This window comes from Aythya marila (assembly GCF_965140915.1).
Source record: "Aythya marila genome assembly, chromosome: 16".
In the NCBI taxonomy this organism is placed as follows: domain Eukaryota; kingdom Metazoa; phylum Chordata; class Aves; order Anseriformes; family Anatidae; genus Aythya; species Aythya marila.
The window spans coordinates 8606706-8625952 of NC_139057.1; the positions used below are offsets into that span (position 1 = coordinate 8606706).

General features: G+C 48.4%; 2 protein-coding genes across 3 annotated transcripts in view; one reads left to right on the top strand and one right to left on the bottom strand.

Moving 5' to 3' along the window:
• The window catches only part of LOC309884285 (uncharacterized protein), a 171683-nt gene extending 152754 nt beyond the window's left edge, over window positions 1-18929 (top strand). The window contains exons 7-8 of one of the 2 annotated variants that reach the window (XM_082773098.1): window positions 16876-16967; window positions 17485-18929. In XM_082773098.1, the coding sequence (XP_082629224.1) occupies window positions 16876-16967; window positions 17485-17507 (115 nt within the window). In that variant the 3' untranslated portion in view covers window positions 17508-18929. Of the gene's footprint in view, window positions 1-3055; window positions 8892-16875; window positions 16968-17484 lie in introns of those variants that run through there. The other variant, XM_082773099.1, reaches the window with a different exon arrangement.
• CEBPB (CCAAT enhancer binding protein beta) lies at window positions 8798-10502 on the bottom strand. The gene has a single exon (XM_082773092.1). It carries the CDS (start codon window positions 10260-10262, stop codon window positions 9279-9281), a length of 984 nt encoding a protein of 327 aa, XP_082629218.1. The 5' UTR covers window positions 10263-10502; the 3' UTR covers window positions 8798-9278.
• Window positions 18930-19247: the final 318 nt, after the last annotated feature.

Here is a 19247-nt window from a genome sequence, read left to right on the forward strand (position 1 = left end):
CAAGAGGTCTATATTGCCATCTTCCTTATAGGAATCTGTTGATCAGGAGATTAGGAAGGCACTACCCTGAGAGCGCAGCTACTACCTTGATTAGCAGTTTCACAGTCTCGTAAAAGGCACCTCGTTTTGCTCTCCCATGTAGGTGGAGCTTTGTTGGCAGGTGGAGCATAGGAAAGGATTGCCAGTATTTTTTTTCCCACCTCTAATCCTGCACTGAATGCCTAAGAGGAGCTATTGCAGAGGAGGGGTTCTGCCGAGGGCTGCCAGCTGCGTCCCCCTGCTCCGTGGGCTCCCTGAGATGCAGTCGCTGCTGGAGGAGGGGACACAGACACGTTACGGGGCGTTTGTCCCTGAGCTGCCCTGTGCTGGAGAATGCTGCCCTGCTCCTGCCTGTCTCGGGATGGCTGGGTACCAACCTGCTGCTACCCTCTGCTACCCCTGGTTAAAGCAGGATTTTGCCTTTTTTTTTTCTCTCTCTTTTTTTTTTTTTTTAAGAGAAACCTTGTAGTTTTACCTGTCACAGTAAACTGGCTCTAATGCCAGTAAAGCACGCCTAATTGGCAGGATTTAGAGACTGATCATTTCAATTTATGCCCAGAACAGGTAGGGCAGCAAAGAAAGCCTCTCCCACCCAACCCCACCCCTTCTCACCAAAGTGCCTCAACCCTGCCCTGAAGGGACCACCTGGAGGGCTGAGAAGGGAGTTCCCTCCCTGCGCGCAATAAAAAGGCACAGTCCTACAGTAAATACCAGGGTAAGCTTATGGCTGTTTAATAGTTAGTGTACCTCTGGTAATAAAGCTCTGGCAGGGCTCGTGCAGAAGAGCACCTGCTAGTGAATTAATGCAAAAGCAGGAGCCATTGGATAAGTCTTTGCCTTCAAAAACTTGGCAAAACCCAGCAGAGGAGAATTTTCACTTCATGTTACCGTGAGGTCAGTGAGAAAATAGTTCAGTGCCCCTAGTGTGTCTGTTGGAAACAGTTCCCATCACTGCCACAGCCTGCAATAGCCTTCCCAGAACCAGGCGCTGGTTGGTCTCACTTCCTTCTTTTAAAGCCTCTTTGCCCCATGGAGATCTGCCTTTTAGTCTTTTTTGCCAAACCCTTTCTAATCTGCCAGCCTCACTTGTGAACTGTATCCCCTGCAACCAGGCACAGGATTGTATTGCAACAGGTTTGTTTGCATCATGCTCACCCATTCCAGGTGCCTCATCCTCCGCAAGCCAAAATCCACAGGAGCTAATTCTGGAGAAAGGCACAGCTGACCCATATTTGGTACAGAAAGAGGAAGAGAAGTACCAAGGAGTAGTGGTTTTCCCCTGTAAAGTGGGAGTATCTGTTCATCTAAATAAAATGCTATGAAAAGAAAAAACAAACAGCAAAGCCCAGTGCAACCACCGTGTCGCTCTGAGCCTTCAGCAGACCCGTCTTATGCAATTGCAGAACTAAAATAAAAATAACATTTTCCAGTAGCCATTAGTGGCACTCAGATTGCCCAATGCAGGAATCATTGCTTTTCTCAGCGTCTGCTTTATCAGTTGCCTTCCAGCCCGTAGAAGTCCCTGGTTCTTGGCAGCGGCTCCTGCTGATGTGGAGTGGGTTGTTGCCTAAGAGTGCTTTGATCACCAGCCAGGTACTAACACCATGCGTTGGAGCAGTGGCTTGCCAGCCCCGGCCAGCAGACACACTGAATGGGCTCCTTCAGCACAGGAGGAGGAAACCAGGATTCATTTTGGCCCATCTGGGTGCATCTCATGCAGCATCTTTTGAACACCCAGAGTTTCTGCCATATTTTCTGTGCCAGCGGCACAGCTGCATCACAGCAGTGATCCAGAGGCCAGGTAGCTATCCGTGCCTCGGACTGGAATGGTGTGTTTCAGCAGAGCACTTAGCACATCCAGAACTTGCAAGCTGGTGTTCAGCTTTGTTTTGCTTCTGCTCAAGTGCTTTGTTACACTGGGACCCACTGGTAGCTGTTAGAGCACAGGCAGTGTCACACTAGTCAGATTTTCCTTCTGTCCTGAGGAGTACAAAAATGCTGAAGCCACCATCATCACCTTTTGTATGGGAGGGGACAGCCAGATCAGACCATGTGCCTGGGTAGCTCTGTAGAAAATTTCCTAGGGCATGTGGTGCAAAACAGAGGATGGCACAAAAATCTTCCCAGAGACACAGTGATCTCAGATCCATGTATATACAGATCCATGTAAATGCATCCATGTAAATACCGATCTGTGCATTTATCATTACTCATGGGAGTAATAACAGTTCCACTGAAATCACTGCAGCTACATGTATAAAATGAAGCACATATGTAAGATCAGGATCTAAATATATAATAGGCAAATATACCTGCAGCTATGGCAACTGCACGTTAGAGATGCACATATGTGCACACAGTTCCTAGTACATTTAGGGGCTAACTATCTAAAGATATATGATAAACTGGTGAGAGGACCAGGACCAGAAACTGTGTCCTTCCATTCTCATACTTTCGTTAAAGCTCGGTATTTATGCCTTGCTGCTTCATTTCTGTCAGAGTTCTGCACTCATTAACTCTGCAGCTATATAATTTGCTTTGAAAGTGTTTAAGGACACTGCGAACCCCATAGCTAAAGTCCTGCATGAAGGCCTTCTGCCTCCCCTCCTCGTCCTTCAGATCTGGGGACTCAACACAGCAGTCGGAGCTGTTCTTAACTTGGAGCAGAACAATGTTTTCTGCCACCATGAGTGGGCATCAGGAACACATCAGCGAAACCACAGTGCTGCTTGGAAGTTATCTGTCTTCATTGAGCTGGTGTAAAAGCCAGCTTGCATGCAGAAGTTAGGCATAAGTGGCTATGGTCCAGCTTACATTCCTGTAAGCAATCAAACTCCTTGATGATTACTCCTTTTTTTTTTTTTTTTTTTTTTTTTTTTGTGTAATTCTACTCATCTCATTGTGTCAAGTTATCCCACAGATTTTGTTCTGCTTCTTGTACGTTTAAACATTAGACACACTTAAGTATCTCGATGAATTACATTCTAGGTTCCCTTTCTGTCCTTTTGTATTTCAGAAAACAATAGAGGCAGAATCCATGTCCTCCCTGTTCCCTGGAAGACACCTAGACTCGGAGAAATGTGGCGAATCACAGTCAGAAACATCCACCCCCGAGTTATTGTCTAGATGACAGAGGCTGGGGAAATTAGCAAAACAATGTTTCTGCTAGCTAGCCACCAGTGGTCTCTCCTTCTGCTTCTCAAACCGGCTCCAGGCACTTTCTCTTGTTCTTGTGATTCCCTTCCTGAATTACTTCAGCCAAGTAATTGTTTCATCATGTTGCACAGAAATATTTTCCCATCGTGTCACCGTGACATTCATTTCTAAAAGCAAAGCCTCTCTGCTCACTTACACAAAATATAAATCAAGCTCACAAAACTTTTGTGGACCTGGATCACAGGTGAGCTAATGTAGGAGGGGAACGCAGTCAGTGGATGAGGCATTAGAGGGATTTTTGCATTGTTTGAAGGAGACTGATTCCTGTTACTGTAATTTCTAGACAACATCAATGAGCTACCTACCACAGGCTTAATGAAGTGCTGTTGCAATGGACTAGCAAACGCAAGGTATTTATAGAAAACAAACCAGCTGTTGCACTTCTTTTATGTGGGGATAGGGACCATAAGCTTTCGTAGCCTCTATCAAAAACTCAGCTCCTTACTCTGCCTGGCATGCTGTTCAAGCCCATCAAAACGAGGTCTGCTGACAAAGCCAGCGCTTCTGTTGTGTGCTGTAGGGAGGGAATGCGTGAGTTCTGAGATGATTTATTATTCTGCAAATTTTATGAAATTGTGAGCCCTAACTAAAGCCTCTGATTTAAGTACCCTGGACTCTGAGAAAGTGCTTTGATAGCTACGTAATGTGTGATACAGAGGCAGGAGCAGATGGGACAGGGAAAGGCAAAAAAATGATGTAGATCAAAGCCTTCCTTAGACTGTAATTAGCTAGAAAATATTATTGGAATTAAATACCCCAAATTTGTGGTGGCTTCAAAACAAATGAGGGTTAAATTTGGCTCTGCTCTGTGAAAACTGTGACAACCAGTCAGAAGGTTTGGAACCAAATGTGTCCCTCTGGTAAACACAAATCAGTTAGTTTCAGCAACTATTAACCCATTTATCCGAGTTGGGAATTCCAGCCCTATTGTTTTTCACACCCATCCAGATCTAACCACCAACATTTGTAGGAGGGGTAGAAAGCCCTTTATTCAAAACAGAACAGTCAAACAATTTAGCAGGTACGAAAACAATCACAAAGGGATTTTAGTTCCCAGTAGATAGAACTACCCAAATCAGAATCGGAGCTGTGCTGAACTTGAGAGCTCTTCTTTACTGAGGCTCAGGACTCAAATCCCACAGCGGTTGTGCTCCCGGCTGCTGAGCTGCAGGGTCTGGTATCACTGCAAAGAGAAACTGTCTTGGGATTTCACGTAGTTTTGCATCAGGCTTACACTGCATCATTCATCTCACATGGTCCTGATGTCAGTGCGCGGCTATTTCCAGGTGCTTACATATTCCACATGGTTTGGGCTGCTCAGCTGCCCAGGCTGGGTCAAAGCAGGCCTCAATTCACATGATAGAATCAGAAACCTCCGAAAATCACGGGATATTACCCAAGTTTACAGCTTGTACAAAGTTTAGCTTTCTGCTGAAAGGATTGAACTTTCAGAATATGTTTTGGGTCCCAGCAAATAGTTAAGTAGAACTCCATTCTTTTAATCATTTCACTAGTCTGTTCAGGGTGCATTGCCCAAAAGAAGAGCCAATTCCCTCATGTATTTAATGTATAGATAGTGCCACTTGGTTCTACTTTTACTTTACTGAGTAGTTAAAAACAGAACAGAATTGTTTCCGTGGGAGTAGTTCATTATATGCCTAGTTTCGTTTAGATTTCTTGATTGTACTACGATCCTTGCAACATACATGCATAGGTTTACATTTTTCTTAACACTTCACATTAACATATGAGTTTTGCCCTAAAATTCTGACTACTAAGCATGTGCACAGAGATAAACATGCCAAAAAAAAAAAAAAAAAAAAAAGGCTAACCTGGAAGAGAGCTTTTTTTTTTTTTTTTTTTTTTTTTTCCTTAGTTCTTAGTAGGAAAAAGAGAAGTGGATTCATCATTACCCCATCCACCACATGATCATCTCTAACCAGAACAAACCGAATGCAAAACCCTGCTGGTCTAGTTCGGTGGTGGTTTAGTTTGTGTTGCTCAGAATAACAGGAAAATGCAAGACAATACTTATTGTATCTTAAGTGATACCATTATAAATGACAAAAGAAGATGTGTAATTTGGCCTCATATACATTTTTGTCTTTATTAAAGCAGATACTAAGTTGCATTGACTTTTATTCTTGTCACAGCTAAGGAAACATTGCTTGAAAACTACCTAGTACGAGAGTAACTTCATATTTTCATACACATCCACATTAATAACAGTTGGTCTAGTGAGGAAATTGTAAAGGTAAACACAAATCCATGAAGATTTTTTTCAGGTTGTAATTTTGATAGAAGAAGGCTATGGCAAGAATGAGGAAAAAAACAAAATGTGATCGAGTCTCCCAGCCCAGTAACCCATTGGTGCAATTTGGGTGATTGTATTGGATAGAAGATAAACAATTAGTATAGAAACAAGTGTAAATTTTCCTGCATCTTCCAAGAGTCAATAAGGGAAGGCAGCGGGCAAAGTGTCAGAGCAACACCACACAATGCCAGAGCTGTATGGGGCTATACATGCTTTGGACAGATAAGCAGAGGCTAGCAATTGCTATTAATAGACAGAAAACCCGCTAACAAAATAATACTTATGTTTTTTAAATATTTTGGCTTAAAATTGTACATATGATTCCTTTTGCAGAACTAAGCACAACTGAATTTGAACGTTAGCAAATGATGAAATGGTGCTAGGTGCTTTGGACACCAGTGCTAGGGATGTGGTCTTACAGACTTATTTCTAAATAGGAAGAAACTCTGTTATTTTGGTAGTAACAAGAAAGATCTGTACGAATCAGCCGGTGTAGCATTCAATTTGAAAGGGGAAAAACAACCCCGAACCAAATGATGTTTATAAACTTCCATAAAATTCAAAACAGACTCATGGCGTAAAGGCCATAACTCCTCGGCGTGGTTTACCTGCAGGTAGCCTGCAAAGTCCTACCGCAAATTGCCCTGAGTCACTTTAGGAAGAGAAGCTAAAGAAACCTTGTGAGAAGACAAGTGAGATGCACCACGTACTGCTTTCAGTCAACCAAATCTTGCTTGTAATGGGAAGCTATATCAATATTTGGAGCCGAGCCCCTGTTCAGACAGGGATTTTCCAATGTCCCCACCCCCACCCCTGTAATTAGAAAAAATATTTGGACTCTTTTGTCTGCTTTAGTACTAGAATTAGTGCTCAGATTCATTTCCAAGCTACTTTTTCCCAAACTGTTTCCAAACTTTTTTTTTTTCCTAGGAAATGTTTTAATTCCAGGGGCTTTTTCATATGCTTGTTTATAAAGTAGGGTATTTCATGACCTCTATGCATTTAATCATGCTAGAAAGCTCCTAAAATGTAAGTTCTGTAGCTGACAGAAGATTAAGAAGGAGTCAGGAATTCTCTGACTCTTCCAGGTTCCTTCTGAGACTAGTGTAAAATCAATGCATTTGTGCTCTCAGTTTTCCTCTCTGTAACTGCGTCCTTTTGACAAAAACTCATCGCTGCACAAGTTTCCTCCTGAATGAGAGATCTTTAATACAAATGAAGAGATACATGGCAATACAGCAGGAATTTAAACATTCTTTAAATTGCAGCAGCGCTGCCCTGACTCTCCTGGAGCAGGCAGAGTTTAAGGACGGGGATTAGCTCATTCGTGCCTGACAGAGCTCTATCTCCAAAACTGGACTATTATTTAAACAAATATAAATACCTTTAGTACATCTTATCTTTCAATCTACCCTGCCTCCCAGCCCTCATAAACTGAACTTTTGTTGGAAGCTTTGTCATTTATAAAGAAAGAAAGAAATGTATCTGAGGACATCTTCAGTCCTGCAGCAATTCTGCCCTCAGCAGCACTCAGCTCCGACTGGGAACGCAGCTTGTGAGTTTGGGTAACATTACATGGCCTACAGCACAACAAGAAAATAGGATCTAACGATGTGGATAAGTTTCGTAACTAGAAGAATAGTAGAATAAACAGCCACAGGAGGCTGGAGAAATCAGCGTCACGAGGGACAGTCAAGACAAGATCTAACGTCTATCCTGCCTGCAAGAACTTGAGTCAAGCCGGTGCAGGAGCTAGCTCACCCGAGAAAATCTATTCTTAGGGTCTCATAAAACCAGCTGAACTGTGCTGTACAAATTAAAACAGCAGAAATCTGTAACAGGTCTAACACTTTGTGCTTACAGTGCCCAACTCCTAGCAGGAGCTGCGGAGGCACTGCGGGAGCAGGGGACGCACAACAAATTTCAGGAAGAGCGCCGGGATTTTGCCCCGCCAGAGGAAGATATGATCTTAAGTGTCAAAAATGCACAACAGTTCTTTCAGTAGAAAACATGCTTTGCTTTGAGAAACATTAGAAATAAACAACAAACTCAATATTTGTCCTGAAATCTGCTGCTTTTTGCATTGGAATGTATAGCAGCCAATTCCAATGCATTGGCTCGATCCAGAAAAGCCCTTCTGTATTCAGCTGTCCAACAGCACAGACAGTTAAGAAGTTTCTGTTTGGAGGCACTCGACTTAAAAACTTAGTGCTTAAATTTGGCCTGACAGGAAAATGGAAAATGCTGAGTAAGAGCTGATCATTTTCTCAACTCCCTGCGCGTAACCAGCTCGGGACTGTTAGCTGCTCGCAGAGCTGCATACGGCAGCGAGCAGCGGGGGCTCAGGAGCCGTGCTGAGCCTGGCTCCTTCCATCAGAGGCAGAGCCCCAGCTCCCCTGGGAACAGAGGTGTAGCCCAGCACCAGCATCCTCCTTCTCTGCCCCCCAGCTTATCTGCCACTGTTCCCCAAGCACAGAAGCACAGAAACAAACACCTCTCAACAGAGAAACTCCATCTACAGGTTTTTCGGAAAATGCCTCAAGAGAAAGGATAAGGGAGCTGTTCGTGTGCCTCTCACCTGGCCGGCTGCAGGAGAGCTTCCTGAGCAGTGACCGAGTTACCAGCATCCAACAGACATGCTACTTTCTGATGTTTGTTCCTGTAAACTACAAACATAAGAAAGGCTGAATCATAGCTTAGAGAACAGAAACTCCTTAAGGAAAAAATAAATAAATTAATTAAAGCTTCCTCCCTTACTTTTTCTTCCTCCCTCCCACTTCAGAGTCGGAGTTACTTTGCCAAGGACCGGCCCCGGTTTGGACAGCACACCTCGCTCTACACGTTGGGAACAGCAAGAAGTGCAAAACCCGAAAACGCCAAACAACCACCTCCTCCCCACACAATACCCAAGCGGCAGCTAAAGCAAGTGATTAGAGGAAATAAAATGAGGCAACGAGAACTGGCTGAAGCTTCCAGCCCTGCTCTTTGCTGGCTTTCTCTTGGGGTTTTTGTTTTTGTTTTTCTCTGAGTCACAGAGAAAGTGAAAAGACCAACAGAAATCCTGCTCCCTGATCACAGCACCGAGCCAGATGCAGCTAGAGTTTCAGCGCTGCCTTTAAGCTAGCTTCAAACGTGCCTTCCAAATAAAACAAGCTACTTTTTTTAACCTAGTCATAAAGTTTATTAAAATTGTTCATTAATGCTTCAAACGTAGCAAGAATGCATAGATCCCAAAATATACATATGTATTTTCTTATAGAAATAGATTATTCTTTATAATAAAAAAAAAAAAACAAACGTAGGAACATCTTTAACAGATTACTCAATCCATGACTGACAGTTACACGAGATTGCATCATGTACGCAGCATTCCCAGCCATGCTTCAAGGATTGCATCACTTCGCCCTGCTCTCCTCTCGCTGTGTTAAATACCCCCAGCGCCCAGCAGCCCGCAGAGCCCCGCGGCCGCCGGCCCCCGACCCCCGACCCCCGGCGCGAACCCCGCGCCCAGGCGGCCTCGCCGGGCCCCTCCGCCGACGCGTAAATAAAGAGCAAACCGAGCAGAAAACCCCGCCGAGCCCGGGGGGAGCCCCGGGGGCACGCTGCGGGCCCCCAGCCCCGGGCTCCCCCGGCATATGGGGGGGGGGGGGGGGCGCAGCGGGGAGCCGGCCACCGGCGCTCCCCTCCGGCCGGCCCCGGGGAAAGGGGGTCAGCAGCGCGGCGAGGAGGCGAGCAGGGGCTCGGGCAGCTGTTTGAACAAGTTCCTGAGGGTGCTGAGCTCCCGGGAGAGCTGCTCCACCTTCTTCTGCAGCCGCTCGTTCTCGGCCGTCAGTTCCAAGACTTTGTGCTGCGTCTCCAGGTTGCGCATTTTGGCTTTGTCGCGGCTCTTGCGCACCGCGATGTTGTTCCTCTCCCGGCGCAGCTTGTACTCGTCGCTGTGCTTGTCCACGCACTTCTTGGGCTTGTTCTTGCCCGCGGGGGGGGCCGAGTAGCCCCCGCCGGCCGCGGCCGACTTGGAGGACTCGGAGGGGTTGGGGGTGCCGGGGGGGCTGGAGGAGGACGAGGTGGACAGGTTCCCGCTGCTGCCGCTCGGCACCGACTGGTAGCCCAGGTAGGAGCGCACGGTGCTGCCGTAGGGCGAGGACATGCCCCCCGGTCCCGGCCCGGCCCCCCCTTCTTCCTTACGGGGCCCTTTGCAAGAGTCCAGGGTCTCGAAGACCGGCTCGGCTTTGGTCTCCACGATCTGGGGCGGGAAGCAGCCCGGCAGCCCCCCCGGCTTGTGGCTCTGGCTGCCGCACGGGTGGCCGTGCCGGCCGAGGCTGATGTAGGTGTAGTCGGGCTTCTTGCCGCCGCTGCCTTTATAGTCCTCGGCGAAGAGATCGGAAAGGAAATCTTGGCCGCCGCCGCTGCTGCACGGAGGCTCAAAGTTGCCCCCTGCTGCTGCTGCGGGAGGAGGCGGCTGCGCCGGCTGCTGGGATGCTAAGGGGTCCAGGTAGGGGCTGAAGTCGATGGCTCGCTCGTGGTCCCCTACGGTCAGCTCGGTCATGGAGCGGCCCCCGGCCGCCCGCGGGTGCAGCTTGTTGAGAGCAGCCAGACAGTCCGCCTCGTAATAGAAATTCGCCACTTCCATGGATTTAAAGGCGGGCGGCTGGATGGGGAGGCATGCTGCGTCCCAGGCCACCAGGCGTTGCATGAAAGCAAAGGGGGATGCGGGGAGGAGAAGACGGCGCAGGGGGCCCCCCCGGCAGAGGATCGAGCTGCCGCCGTCGGGGTGGGGGGCTCCGGACCCTGCCTCGGGCTCCGGCGCTGGGCACCGCGGCTGCTGCGCTGCCCCCCCCGGCGCCGGCTCAGTCCCTGCGGCTCGGCGGGGCTCTGCCGCTCCGGGTGCTGCGGCTGGAGCTGGCGCTTCTCCTGCGGACCATCTGGTTGCGGGGCCCGCGTCCTAAAAGCCTCTGCCTTAGGAAAGTTCCTCCGCTCGGTTATTTATAGGGGCGGCCGATCCCATAGCAACAGGCGCGTCACCGCCTGGCCGCCTGCCACGCCGAGCTGCCGCCGGCCCCGGCCCGCGGGTGCGGAGCGGGTGCGGAGCGGCTGCGGGGGCCGGCACCGCCGCCGGGACCGCCCGGGACGGGGCTGGGACCGCAGGTGCCCCCCGCTCCCTGCCCGGCCCCGGGGAGGGGGCAGCGATGAGCCCCGGGGGGGTGCGGAGCAGCCCCGCACCCTGCGAGGTGCGCGCGTTTGGGGACGCAGGGGTGCAGCGCTCCCCGCCCCGCCGGGCTCGGTTTGCCCCCGGGGAAATGCAGGCAGCGAGGGGTTATTCAGCTGGCTGGTTTGGCTTTTTCCAAGCGCTTTTGGCAAGGCGGGGGAGCGCTGCGAACGGAGGGCAGAGCGCGGTGCTCGCCGTGCGGTGCTCGGGGGAGGAACAGCCGGCGGCAGCTCCGCGGGCAGGGGAGCGCAGCGGCATTGTCCAGGGGCCGGCAGGGAGCGGGGAGAAGCGGCTCCGGGCTCCCTGCTCGCCGCTGGAGCAGTCACAGCAAAGCCACAGCTCCCCTCCCCAGCCCTTCGTGCCGGGATGGTGGCCTTAAAGTTTGTCTCGGCGTATTTACTTTGCACGATGTGGTGCAACTGTCAGGGTACACAAGCGATAGGGGATCTGTGCCCTGGACCCAAAGGGGACCCAGGCGGTTCTGAAGCAGGCCGGTACGTGCGCGGCTACATGGGAGCCCAGAGCCTGCAGAATGGCAGGGTAAGTTTGGGAAGGAAGACTGAATCTTGATGTCCGTTTTAATTAAAGACACCCACCTTGGGAATCAAACTTATATTTTCACTCTCTTACTCCCACATTTACCTGTCTACAAGCCGGTGATTCATCGCCAGAATAAAGGACATTAATTTAAAACAAAACATATAATTAAAGGAAGTAGGAGTGTCCTTCGCCTCAGTAAAGAAGACCTAGCACTGCAGGGAAAATGACACTGCCTCTTAGAATAATGTGAAGCAATCCTGCGGTGTGGGAAATATTGTAACGTTAAGCCAGAGGAACAGGTATTGCATTATACGATTCAAACAGTCAACTGTTCATAATGTTCAAACCTCAGAACTTTGAAAAGAGGAAGAATTCAGAAATCAGTCAGTGGACCATCACACTTTGTCTTTCTTGCATTTTTTTTAGTTTTCTTTGCCTTTTCTTCTCGTGTTCTAAAGGGATTTTTCTTTCCATAACAAAAGTACCCTAACTGGTTTTCAGGCTTCAAATATTTCTAGTTCCATCTTTATCTACCAAGTTAATCTTTGGTGAATGCACCAGAGATTAAATTGGAGCTGGGCCTGGCCAGAGATCTGGGTCTGGAGGTTGTAGCTGGAGCCCATACCTTCCTAAATACAAACATCTGTATTGGGTGCAAATACTGGCAAGTCGCAGGGAGCCGGGGCTTGTTCTCCTGGCTGTTTACCCTCTCGTTCTGTGTCTTTATCCTGCCTTCTGATCTGGCAGTTACATCCAGCGGCTGCCCTAACTGGCCCTTGCAACTGAACTCTTGAAAATCAGTCTCATGCGCTTCCTACCTCCAAAACAGCTCGGGAACCCACAAGCAGAAGATCTCCTGCTGAAACGCCTGTTTGGTTTTTCCTGGCATTACCCCGACGGGTTGCCACGGCCACTGGCTAAAATTGAATGCTAAAACCGATCGATAAGTTTGGTGGGCATTTTTTCAAGACACTCGTGGAGATCTGAGTTTGCCCTCTCCAAATTTCTGCCCTGTTCCCTGCAGCTCAGCGGCAGAAAGCCGTACTCCCGCCCAGGCTGATCTTCCCTAACAAAATAAAACGTCTGTGCAACTGTCATGTGAAATAGATTATATCAGGGATGGTGTGGCCCACACCTCCTTTTCCAGGCCAGTGCTGAGTAATCCCGTAGTCACTGAGATCACACGTCAGCCGGAGTGGTAATTGAGGTTGGATGCCCAGCTTGTCCCCTCCTTCCCTTCTCCCCCCTCACCTCCCTGCTGCACCGAGATCTCTTTAAACTTCCTCCAGCTCACCTCAAATCCCAACATCCACTCTCACGGAGCCAACGTCCATTCTCAGCTTCTCATGGGAACCTTGTTGGCGGGACTAACCACTCATCCAAAACCCTAACGTTCGGCAAGCAGGTTTTGAGCTAACTCCGGTCTCTTTTAAATTGTTTCTGCACTTGTCATAACAAATGCATGGCCAGAAATGGGGTTTTTGAAATGGGAACAGGTGTAGGGCGAAGCTCGCACCACAGAGGGTTGGGTGGAGGTCTTGGCACACCGAGCTCCGTCCCTGCAAGTGCCACGGCTTGGCCTGGCCAGGTGTGAGGAGGCTGCTAATGGTCCTGGAAAGCCTTCTCCGCACAGAGGTGCCTGGATAGGAAGAGAGATGCAGACCTTCCTGGTGAAGGGATCTGGGCACTGGCCTCACTCTCCGTAACAGGTCTCCCGACAGAGCAGATTGCAGCAGAAAGGCAGCATTTCTATGAAAAGCACCCTCTTTTTACTGATTTAATGACTTAGTTTTTCAGAACTAGTCAGTTGGGGAAGGAGATGGCATTAGTCACAAATTACTTAGTGAGAACATCAACATTTTTGAGCAGCAAAAGATGTTTTTCTGATGCAATAAAATCCAGATTCCTCTTTATTTGCGTGTGAAACAATATAGATACTGGAAGGGTAAGACAAGGATATGAAAAGAGGCAAAGTGGAGGAAAGAATTTCATTGTCACTGCTCAGTGCTGTCATGAATTAAATTCTGCTCTCCAGTTTCCCTTTTGTGCTGTAGAAGCCACACATTTCCAGCTGCAGGCTCAGACCTACAATAAAGCATTGCAGAGACTCTTTTTTTTTTTTTTTTTTTTTTTTTTCCTGGAAATTGTCTCCTTTTCTAGGATTTCTTGCAAATTTTCCAGTTCCCACACTCCAGGTCTATAGCAGCTGTCCCTAGAAGGACACTCACTTTGGGGAGGTGTTATTAGTTTAATGGTCACAGATCAAACACTGAAGCATTTCTAAGAAGGTCTGTGGGCTGGGGTTCGTACTCTAGATAGAGGCTGTCTATAATTTCTTATGCTTCTTGCTATAGACCCGTCTCATGTATTATTTGCCTTGCAGCAGCTCATAGCAGATCGATAAGATCAAGGCTCCATCATGCTAAAAGCCCAGTGTGAGCACAGCTGCTCACCCACAGACCTGCAGTCTGAAATGTGAAATGCGATGTGGAGGAGCAGAAGAGGAGCAAAGAGGCAAGAGGGTAGTGCTAGAAGCTGACAGCAGTGAACAAGGTGCTGTAGGTGGTATGCTCAAGGTGAGCACAGAGGAGAACGTGAAGGGTTTCAGAGCAGAGTGGTGTCCCCATGTGTGAGCACACTGGGGGAGAGCACAGGAGTGGTGTGGGAAGGTCTCAGGGGGTAGGATGTGACCTTGCCTGAAAGCCCGGCTTGAGCAATGTTGCAATAAAAGCTGCAAAATAGAGAAGTAAAATTGAAATTTATTTCTGAGCATGTTGTGTGCTCTGTTTTTAACTTCTTCCTAGCCCCAGGTCCCTCTTTATACAGCCGCACACCTTCTGCCAGCAACGACTCATAAGTTGTACCTGGCAGACGCCAGATTTCAATCTATTGCTTTCAACTTGCTCTTCTCCACTGTTAAAAAACAAACAAACAAACAACAAAAAAGCCAGCATTTATGAAATGTCAGGCAGGGACAATGTCTCAACTCAGAGAGAGGTTGGCAGAGACAATGTCTCAACTGAGGGAGGTTGGCTCTCCTTCCATCTCCCCCAGCTCTTAGACCAGGCTGGAGACTTTGCCTCATTTTAACATAAAAAACTATTGCCACATGCCTTCCTCTCTTCTTAAACCGCAGCTGTGGTACTCTGCCTTGCAGTCTCCAGTGGCAGGGAGCTCCCCAGGCGGGTTGCAGGCTGTGTCTCCTGGCCTCCTTCGGTTCTTTTGTTACAGACCAGAGTCCTCCCCCTCCCCGAGGGCTCCCTCACCCCTCGTTCCCATGTGACTTGGGGATGCTCGGGTGTTTGTTGGTCTTCTGCTCATTTTCTGCTCACCTCTGACCTAGCATGCTTGGCCTTTGCAGTGCTGGGTTGCTCAATCCCCTCTTTATCTACATGTTGCTCTTTGCCCTACCGAGTGCTGCAGAGACGACACCTGGAGATTGGCACCACTGCCTCCAGCCAGTGGGACAACATGAGCAAAATACCTTCCCCTACCAGACTCTGAAAAATTTCCAGAGCAAATTGGAGGTCAGAGCACCCACTCTGCAGCTCTGTGGAGGAAAGAAAAATAGGGGGCGTCTGAATGCACACAAATGCCCATGGAAGGGAGCAGTGACAAAGCAGAAGCCCTAGGCGCCAGTGCTGTGTTGCAAAGTCTGTACTGAAGTCATTTGGCTGGCAAGATGTGGGTTTTCTTTCTGAGCAGGGACAGTAAGAGGTGACTCTGTGTTTTATGAGTAGCCTGTCTCCTTGCACCCTCACCACCCTCCGCTCCACCCCAAATAAATTAAAAAAGTAGAGAAGTTGCTGTCCACTAACTTTCCAGAGGTTCTCCATGGTTGTCTCACATTTCCTAGGTAATCATAATCTCTGAGTTTGATGAATTTGTTGCAGAGCATGTGTTAATCCTTTTTTTTTTCTTCTTCTAGAGTACTCAGACTTTCAAAAAATCCGTCAAGGGAACAGGAATCTAACCCTTTTAGGGCACCCTGACAAGTGTCAGGAGTTCCCAGGAATAGATATCGGTAATACATTAAGGAAATTTTTAAAAGAGGGGAACGATTCAGAGGACCTGAAGCTGGGGCCAGGTAACTGGAACCTCAGGGTGTGTATTGGTGGGGGTAAGGTAAACCGAAGGAAGTCTTAGGTTGACAGGAGAGTGAGCCTCAGTGAAGAATTATCAGATTTTTGATTAAAAGCATTAAAGCTCCACTCCACAGCCTTTACAAATACTTTTTATTCAGCTGCTCTCGTGTTGAGCACCATGGGATAAGTGGGGCTGCCAGGGGATCAGTTAGGACTTGGTGGTGGTGAACGCTGGCGTAGAAGAGCAGCCCCCGGGCTGGTCTGTGTCAGCTGGCGGCTGGCCTCGATGGCCTGGGCACCAGGTGGGGATAGCCGCCGTGTTCGTCCTCCACGCGCTTCGTTTCTGGGTGCCAGTCATCTCCCTATCTTTGCATTTATGGCTTTGGAAGGGAGCCGTAGGAGTGGCTATTCTAGCTCTCCCACCCACTGACACTTTCCCATGCCAGAGAGTCCAGCAAGGGAGCTGCAGCCAGTTTCTGCTCCCTTCGTGCCTCACGGATTAGGAAGAATTGCATAAGTGAGGGTAAGAGGCAAGAGAAATTAGTCTGAACTCTGGCTGCTGTGCACTGCGGCCAGCCCCGTTCAGTGCTTTGTGAGCAGGGGGTCTGTGTTCAAACACGGCTCCCAGATCTTTGTGGCGGGCGGCTCTTGGGCACAGGTGGGTAAGGGGAAATACAGAAATGAGGCGAGGTGGCTGCTGTGAATTCGCAGGGTGACACAGCCGCCAGGACCTCTGGTGCCCTATAAATCGAAATCATTGCCACCACTCAGCCTTGGTTGTGAGGGCTGCACTCTGCTCCTCTCCAGCACGCTGTTGAGCCTGCAGCTGGTGATAACAGGAGGCAGATGAAAGACCAGATAATTACTTTCATGAAGAACACGTGAAACCTTGTTTAGGTGATGCCTGTATATAGCCGAATTGGCAGACAGGCACAGAAGCTGGAAGGGGACATCTGCCCCACGCTCCCCTTTGGCTCTGAGGAGGACCCGTCACCGGGGCAGGGCTGTGCTTTGTGGGTTTTATTCTTTATTTATTTACAAGTTCCGTTGCTTTTCCAAACAGGGGAAGCCTGGAACCGAGGGCCGACGGCCCAGGCCTCACCTGTACCCGTGAAGCCAGCGGCACGGCCCGGCCGCGAGGTGGCGGTACGAGCCTGGGCACGGCTCAAGGCCCAGCCCCAAGGGCCGGGCTCGTACCGCCACCTAGCGGGGCCACAGCGCCCTCAGCCCGGCCGTGGCCGTGTCCTGGGCCGGGGCGAGGCGGGGAGAGAAGCCGGCAGAGTGTCTGGCCCCTCAGGGCAGCGGACATAAAGTCCCTGCAAAGCCTTCTCACGGCTTGGTGCTCTGAGAGGCGACCCGTCACGACGTGGCTCGTGTCTGTGTTGCTGGTCTCCTTTCAAAAATAAACAACACAAAACAACCCTTTAAGTCTCTATTCTTTCAGAACAACCCTCTAAGTCTCTTTGTTCTTTCAGATACAGCCACAAGGCAAGAGAAGAGTGGAGCTGGACTCTATTTGCTCTCAGAACTTCTTCGCCAGACTCCCTGCACGTGGTTTGTCAGTGCGGTGAGTTGAACCCCCTGGGTTTCGAGCCCTGCCGTGGCTGGGCACACACTGCTCTTTGTCGTCTGGAGCTGTGTCTTGACAGACTTTACAAAGCTGGAGAGAACTTGTCCCTGCTGCCTGTTCCCTGTGCGTCCCCAGCACCACCAGGAGCTGGCAGGTTGCCCTTGCCCAGGGTACCTGCACACAGCAGGGCCTTTCACAGTACAGAGCAGGGAGCTGAATACAACCAGCACTGCGGGGGCTTGGCTATAGGCTACCCTTAAATAAAGCAGCCAGGGATTTAGCTCTGTTATAGGCCTCTTTATGGTAATATGGTCTATGATGTGCTGCCAATACAGTCTTCATCTTCTCCAAATAGCATCAAGATTTTACTGCATAATTACCTTTTTAATACGGATTTCTGTTCAGAATCTCAACAATGTTGTCCTAACTATACTGACACTGTACTATGTCACCAGTATGTTGTCTGATGCATCACTTTAATTCGCTTTATTTTATTTTTCTATATTTCAAAAAGGCGTTGGACTCATGCAATGCTGAATCCTCATGGCTTACCCCCCTGTCGTGGGACACAGTCATAATAACTGTTCCAAGTCTAGGAGGTTCACCTGAGTCTATGAACTAACCTGCAATTTCTCCTACCTCCTCAATTAATGTTAGAGGAAAGAATGTTCTTCAAATGTGTCCTGAGCATTGGTCTGTCACTAGGAAAGGACCAAACCCTTTCCCCAATGGTCTTCTGCCTTGTCACAATGAACTGAGATTAAAATGGGCTGCAACAGCACCTTTTTTCTTAGGCTAGGTTTCACTCTAAGCAGTTACACTGACATTATTATGCAGCTTTACTCTGGCAGATACCAAGACAAAACTAAAAACCATTTTCCAGGAGAACATTATTATGCATTCAAAGCCAAAGCTTGCTAGCAATTTGCTGCTTTTTTCATGCTGACAGCCCTATTGCCTTGACAAAACAAGAAGATTAACAGATGTTGAAGGTATCTTGGCAAACCCTCCAAGAACCGTACCTCATATAAAACTGTTTATATATTACATCTAGCTTACATGTTTGTAATGGAGGCATATGCTCACATATCTCAAAACACATTTAAAGGTGCCATATCCTACTGAAACAACATTAATTCCTTCACATTTATACCACTTCCACACTAACACTGTCGAGGTCACTGTGACCGTAGCAGTATCGTAGAAAACTCCTTAGCATCAGAGCAGCGTAACCTTGTAAATGTCTAATGAAAACATCAGTATCCCTTGATGCCAGACTGTTCCCATCACTCAGTCTAAACAGAGCCCAGTCCAACAAATTGAGGCACCCCAAGCTAATGCCTTTTAATTGGTTTATTACCCAATTAATAGAAAACACAGAGAAATCCTCCCTCAGACAAATACCTTCTTTTGTCAGCAGCAAATCATCACTTATAGTTTACAAAACTTTTGATACAGTAAATGGACTCATTGAATTCCTGAACCAGCTTTTCATTAAGAACTGATAATTTGAGCATATGTTTCCACCTAATAATCAACTTGTGATCTTTCAAACAGCATGGCAGAGTGAGGCTCTTAACCTGCTCCAGAGACATGGTAATTTTGGCACATTGCTAAGTGACAATGTGGAGCAGTTCCTTGATGGTTAGGTTTGCTGGGTTCTGTGAAGTTCCAGGACAGAACAGCCTGGTCACAAGCAGTGTTTCTCTCCTGCTGTCTGGAGGGGAGCCCACATGTCCCCCCTGAGGGAACAGGAACCACATTTCCCCTGGTGGGTGTGATTTGCTGGAGTGCAGCCGTCAGGGTGGGAGGTGAGCCCCAGGCCCAGCCAGCACCAGCCCAGGTTGTGCTTTCCCACCACGTGTGCCTCGCTGTCCAAGCGTGATGTGTCTCATCCCTCATGGTGCATCACCTGTGGACACACAACCTTCGAGTTAGACAGACATCTGGCTCAGCATTTTGCCCTCTCTAAATGAATCTGTTCTTAATTATTTAAACGGAACCTGCTTAATTATTTGAAAGACTTCTATTTTTTGAAGCCGTTTTATTTGATCATCAAATAAATATGTTTAAAAAAATTAACAGGCATGACGCAGTGCTTAAACATCGCTTGGGGCTTGTTTATCTGTCTTCGTGTTCTGTGCTGGAATGTGTTTGTTGGGGCCCAGCGTACCTCAGTGAGTGTCTGTTAAGGAACACAGGCCTGATTACCAAATAAAGGGACCGAAATTAATGGTACTGGCACGGAAAAAAAACAAACAAACAAACAACATGATT

Excerpts from the sequence above, each read along its gene's own strand:
- CEBPB (XM_082773092.1), bottom strand. The coding sequence starts at position 10,262 with ATGCAACGCCTGGTGGCCTGGGACGCAGCATGCCTCCCCATCCAGCCG.